Source organism: Betta splendens, chromosome 6 (assembly GCF_900634795.4).
Source record: "Betta splendens chromosome 6, fBetSpl5.4, whole genome shotgun sequence".
NCBI classification, from domain to species: domain Eukaryota; kingdom Metazoa; phylum Chordata; class Actinopteri; order Anabantiformes; family Osphronemidae; genus Betta; species Betta splendens.
This window is the reverse complement of record NC_040886.2, coordinates 7,757,700-7,763,861: the sequence shown is the minus strand read 5'-3', so window position 1 is coordinate 7,763,861 and position 6,162 is coordinate 7,757,700. Positions and strand designations below refer to the sequence as shown.

Below are 6,162 nucleotides of genomic sequence, written 5' to 3'. Positions count from 1 at the left end.
TCGAGGAGCACAAACACTGTGAGATAATGGGAAAGTCGCTGTGGAGCGTGTATGAAGGAAGCCACGACACAATGGGAAACACATGCTGCCCTTTTCCTCTGGAAAGGGGCACACGGCGAGTGGAGCCTGCAGTATACGCGATCATATCTGAGGGTGTGAATGCAGCCTCGGCACACAGTGGAAGGCCCTGATGTGAGCGCAGATTAGGGCTCACTGCACATGTGAGCTGTTAGAGCGCCTGAGCGTTAATAATGAGCCGGAGGTAACGCGTGCGTCGGGACGAGGAGTGGGATGGATCGGTGACATGGGTACGACGGCCCTGGAAGCGTTGCACCGTCTGGCCTTCGGTGGAGCCATCCTGTAAATGGAGCGCGTAATAGCTTGTCTCGCGCAATAATACAGTGAGCGATAAGACGTGTTGGTCCAGCGAAGGCGCTCCAGCGCCGCAGTGCTGCCTTTCACCGCCAGCAGCTCGCCACATGGCTGCATGGCATTGCTCACGACATTCACGACGACAGCGTCCAAATATTGTGAAACAGCAAAAGCAAATTATCTGTATAGTGAAGTTAGAATTTAAAGTTGATTAAATAATTTCCACCATGACCATGTCCTTATATTCACAAAGTTTGTGAATGTTTCCAAGTTCACAGGTGCCGAAGCGGTTTCTCACATTGGCCTACTCCACAGTGCCCCCTACAGGTTGTAGTGTAAAAGTGACACCCGTGTGAAGCCTCCAACAGCAAGCTCCAATATTTAGAAGTAATCTGTGTTTGTGTACGAAAATGACCTTAAGACAGAGCAGTAAGAACGCAAAAACTAGCGAGCAACTAGGCTGAAGCCATGGAGAGGCCGACGCAGAACAATTGTCTGAGCCTTAAAATAGTGGAGCAGTGGAGTGAGTGCCAGCAGGGAACCACAAGGTAAAAATAAGAGCAAGCACACTGTATCATAGCTGTCAGACATGGACTAAATTTAGAGGTGGTGTACAGGTAGGTGACAACAACCCTTCAAAGTAGGTTCGTCCTGTAACAGAGTTTTAAAAAAGGAATGAACAGACAAAAGCTAAAATGCTTCATAAATACCTTCAGTGTATTCATTTGTACAACAAAGGTCATAGCTTTGAGTCGAAGCGCTGTCCCCGCGTTCATCCACATCCACAACCGCACACTGTGATAGCAGAGCCACTTGATGACGGCGACAGCAGTGGTATGGACTGAGCCACACACACACACACACACACACACACACACACACACACACACACACACACACACACACACACACAGTCTGAGATGCAGAGCAGCACGAGACGCTCCAAGTGTGAGCTCAGTCCTTCCAAGGCCCAAAACCGGAGCAATGTGGTGACACTGACTGAATACCCTCTCCCCTATTTCTTGCCATTATGTTCTGGTTCTTCTCTCAAACGGTGGAAATTGCTCCCAGAGGTCCTGCAGTTGCTGAGTTCTGCTCAACTTCAGACGTCGGGGACGATGACGCTGAAAGAGCAGCAGCTCTAATAAGAAGACTTGCGGAAAGAATCAATAAAGGTCTTTGATGTGTGTAATATGCAGGTTTCTCTAGTAGTTTTGGATGTTGGACACAAAACTGGAAATAATAACACCGAATTTAAAAAGTGTCATCTGTTTTCTTCAACACGAGACCTGAAAACTACGTCAGGGATCATTTCTCAGTGTTCTCCAGTGTAAACACATCTGGCCTCGAAATCTCATCTGGAGCGTCGCCTCGCGTGCATCTGTTTGCAGCAAATCAGCCTTTTAAAAACAACTTGAAGGAGAGACAGTTGAAGCTCCGGGGACCTCATCACCATCACACATGTGGAACATCTATGTAGGTTCAGTGTGTAAGTAGGAAAGTGTGACAGTTGTGGCCTCGGAGAGTGATTTTACACCTGTTTGGCTGATGTGCAGTAAATGTAGCAGACATGCTTTTATGATACCTTATAAGACTGTGCCCCCGCAGACCTACGTCTTAGACACACACAGTATCTGTAACATTTGTCATGCTATACAAGGCCAGATGGAGGGCATAAAACCAGCTACAGCATGTTGCAAGATCAATAAGCATAATAAAAGATCCATAAAATCATCCGATTGAACTGCTTCCTGGTTTCCGCTTGTGAAACTGGTGTTTTGGTGAAACTGGTGGCGCATTAAATCCATAACAGGTTGTATACTGCCCTCATCTGGCATTCACTGGTACTACACTTAGGCAAGAGTTTATGACAATTAACTTTAATTTAACACTACAGGTGAACAAGGTGAACGAGTCATTGAATTTTGAAAAACACCATATAAACAGGTTTATATGCTTAATACGTTTGTATTCATGCATACGTTATTTCAGATGTGTGTCACATTTCAGATCAGAGAACCTGTTGATTGAATAAAACAATGATAATAGCATAAAGCATGAATAACAAATGTACCATTTAAAGAATAGAGGCGAAATAAAAATCAAATACCTGTCTGGAATTGAGGAGAGAATTTAATTAAAAAAAAGGCTTTACATTTGAATGCAGATACATTGAGGCAATCATAGTTACAGAGACATTTCTTTTAAACGCACGTGACCGCAGGTGGCGGTAATGGGACCTTTTCGTTGTCAGCCAACCACTAGAAAACAGAAGAAGGAGGCGTCAGGTTGCGTCAGGTGCGCCACAGCACTACCTTCATACCCGGAAGGTTCAGTGAGCGAGAAGCGACTCCGTTCACAGGTAGGAACCCGATGTTTACAGAAAACGCAAAAAATGTCATCTTACGTAACAAACGTAATCTGGCGACGTCTCAATTTAAATGTATAATGAATAACTGAGCGGGTAAAAAGCTGATAAAAGTCAGTTCAGACGCCTGAACTGCGTTGATCCGTTCGGGAAATTACCGCATTTTGTTTTAGTTTCCTTGTTTAGTTCTGTTGAGTTGAATGGACTGCAAAAGAAACCCTCAATATTAATCATATAGCAAATATAATTTTTCTGACACCAACTTAAAGTTAGGGAATTATATTCTTGTGAAAGTCTAATTATACCGTGTGTATTGGATTGAGTTTGATGCTGCAGGTGCACTTAATAAAGCGGCGGGGGGACTCTATATGGCCGTCTGTTTTACCATCCTGTGTCTCAGCACAAGGGAATGTTATGCCATTAATGCAGCACTCTGTTGATTTTGACCTGGGAGCAGAGGACGCCATGGCATCTGTGCAGCAGCAGTTGCAGGATCAGTTTAATGATGTGGTCTCCAGACTGGAGTCCAAGCAGTTCTTCCAGTCTGACTGGGACATCGCTTCGTTTGCCGTCTTCTTCATCTTCATCGGTGAGTCAAAGCACACAATGGAAATACACAGACCAAGAGGACGTTCTTGGTCTGTGTTCTCCTTAATGCTTTCAGAGGATTGGAAATGTCAGAAAACAGGACTGAACCCTCACAGACCAAGCTTTGGAAACATTCACGTGGCTCTAATCAACTAATCAAACCAAATTATTTTAGGTATGGTTGTGCTGCTAATCATCCTGGTCCTGATCAAGTGCTGCTGCTGTTGCTGCTGTGATGAACCCAAGGTAAACACACAAGCCAGAAGGAAAGAAAACAAAGACAGAAAGCTGAACAATCAGTCGTATTTACAGTAATATATATTTACACTCCCTGAGTCGTCTGATAGATATTCAGTTGTAACTCTACAATTGTTGGTAAATATGTCCCTAGTCCATTATAATGACTCCATGAGCTGTAGCTTTGATGGTACTGTATTTTTTTTTAAAAGCTTTGATTGTGAAACATGAATTCAACTCTCCTTCCACAGAGCTGCGTTGTTACAACATCATTGTCTCTGTAACATAGCTACAGTACAATAGGTCATTTCCTTCTCCTCTGGCGCCCTTGTTTATAGTTGATCTGGTGAACACTTTAATGACAGCTGCAGCCAGAGAGTCAGCGGATTAGGCTGGGCTTTGTCTCCTTACAAGAAGCATTCGGCAACTATTTAGCATTGATATTAAATTTTATATCATATGAATTAAATTAGATTCTGAAAAATGTTACTCCTCCAGAGACAAATGTCGCACTATCCAGCGTGGATAAAGCATAAAACCTACAGGTCTTCATGATTTGCTTTATGACACATTGTAAACCTTATTGTTCTACTGCAGCAGTCAGTATACCGTAGAGAGAGAGTATCTGAGTCAGTACACTGTACTGGAACATGATAAATCTGAATTTACACCTACTAGTAATCAGTAAAGGACAGAAAAAGGTCTAATGGAACATGTAACAGCTCCTCGGTGGCAGTGACCTTTTAGGTTCTGTACTCGTAGAATCCAGCACTTTCAAAAGTCGTGATTGCTGTAGCAGCAGCTGCCTGGCACCGATCATCATTATCATCATCAGCATCAGCATCATCCCCTACTGCCTGCTGTTAGCAAGGGCTAGCTGGTGAGCGTGCATGCAGATGGGCTGAGCAGAGCCGGTCTCGGGTTGTGCCGAAGCAGCTGGATTTGTCTGCCCGTGTTCTCTCTAGCAGGAAACGTGACCATGTAGTCATGGAAACGTTCTAACCATCAGGGCTATGGAGCATCACCTGCCTAAGGTGCTCTCTGAGATCCCTCTGTTGGTGTTGGGGGCACCTGGAGCACTTTTCTGTCCAACGCTAGGGCAGCGGGTCTGGTCACTGTCTGCATGTGTTATGGGCGCGATTGGGCCGCTCAGCTCAGGCTTCAGGCGATGCTGCTGCTTCTGCTGCTGCATGTGACAGACTGATCTCACCAGCAGAGGGGTCCTATTCCCAGCATGCACTGGATTCACCACTTGGCAGGACCCAGCGTTCTGTCTACTGGCTCCAGTGGCTGAATGTCTCTCCAGTATTTGTCATAATCAATTTTAGACACTAAATTGGCAGCATGTGTGCTGTAGCACACAACCAGTCACAAGACACCAGTTTTGTAGCTTTTCCTGTTTCTTACACAACACAGCCCAAGGAAGTGCTGGATACACACTGGTTAACCTACTGTACACATTCACAGTCACATACATGCTGTCCTTTGTTTTGTTTTAGGTCTGATAAGCTAAAAAAAACTGTATAAATGTGTTCTAAGAAGATTAGAAGACTAGTGGAATTTAAAAAAAACATCTTTTGGTTTCTTCAACAGCCCCGAAGACACAAAGTTGGCATAGAGAACATGGCCCTGGAGCCCTGACTGCTGACCTGCCAGGATGAAGTACATTCGGTTAAAGTTACTAGTAGAAATATGTATTTTACAACTCATTTTCTATCCAGTTATTGAAGTCTAATCCACATAATCATACTTTACATGTCACTCCAATAAGAACTAGTCTGACACAGACAGGGTGTTTGTTTGTTTGTTTGTTTTTTTAAACTTGCCTTCCTCCTTATGTTTACTAGGAGAACTTTAATGGTTTGGCTGGTTTTAGTCTGTAATTAAAACATACAGTAAGCTATTAAAAACTATTTCTTATTCTTGTTTTTACAGTATGCCATGTTTCTTAAAATAATACTAATAAACAGGAGGGACAGAGTGTTGTAGACACTGTTGCATCAATATGTTGTATTATGTTTATTGTATATTTTCCTGGGTCCAACAGAAACCTACACCAGTCTAAGGTTATTCAATACTAGTTAATGGCACTTATTACAATATATGGAGTAGGTAGGTTGAGCTGAACATTAGGTGTGATTGAGTACGTAAAAACCCACCACTGCTGTCACACCAGATAAGAAGCGTTACTTCTGTAATTAGCAATACTTCAGTGGGTTCCCTCTCATGACTTAACTATTATCAGAGCTGAAAGCAGTCTCTATAGAGATAGCTCAGATACTGACCACTAACCCTGCTCTCTGTGTTACAATATTGTGCCAGAGTTTTCGTGCTTTATATTTATTCATATGTTCACTTGTATTAAAGTTACTACTATTACTGTGCCTGCATGGACAGAACCTGGTGGATCCAAAGGCTTCGCTGCAGGACGTTTTAATGACGGCAGAACAAACGGTGCAGCAACTTCCTGCTCCCTGGGCTGCAAAGCTACTACTAGTCAGAGTGACTCCTGCACACCATAACCTTACAACAAGCAGCATGTCTGCTGTGGTTCACTTCACAGACATAGGACATGCTTTAGAATTTAATCACTATAC

General features: G+C 43.5%; 1 protein-coding gene across 1 annotated transcript; it reads left to right on the top strand.

Annotated features, from left to right (window-relative positions):
- The first annotated feature begins 2,584 nt into the window (after positions 1–2,584).
- On the top strand, positions 2,585–5,569 carry smim22 (small integral membrane protein 22). The gene is made up of 4 exons (XM_029154870.3): positions 2,585–2,734; positions 3,198–3,329; positions 3,504–3,574; positions 5,159–5,569. Exons 2-4 carry the CDS (start codon positions 3,206–3,208, stop codon positions 5,204–5,206), a joined length of 243 nt encoding a protein of 80 aa, XP_029010703.1. The 5' UTR covers positions 2,585–2,734; positions 3,198–3,205; the 3' UTR covers positions 5,207–5,569.
- The last annotated feature ends 593 nt before the right edge of the window (positions 5,570–6,162 follow it).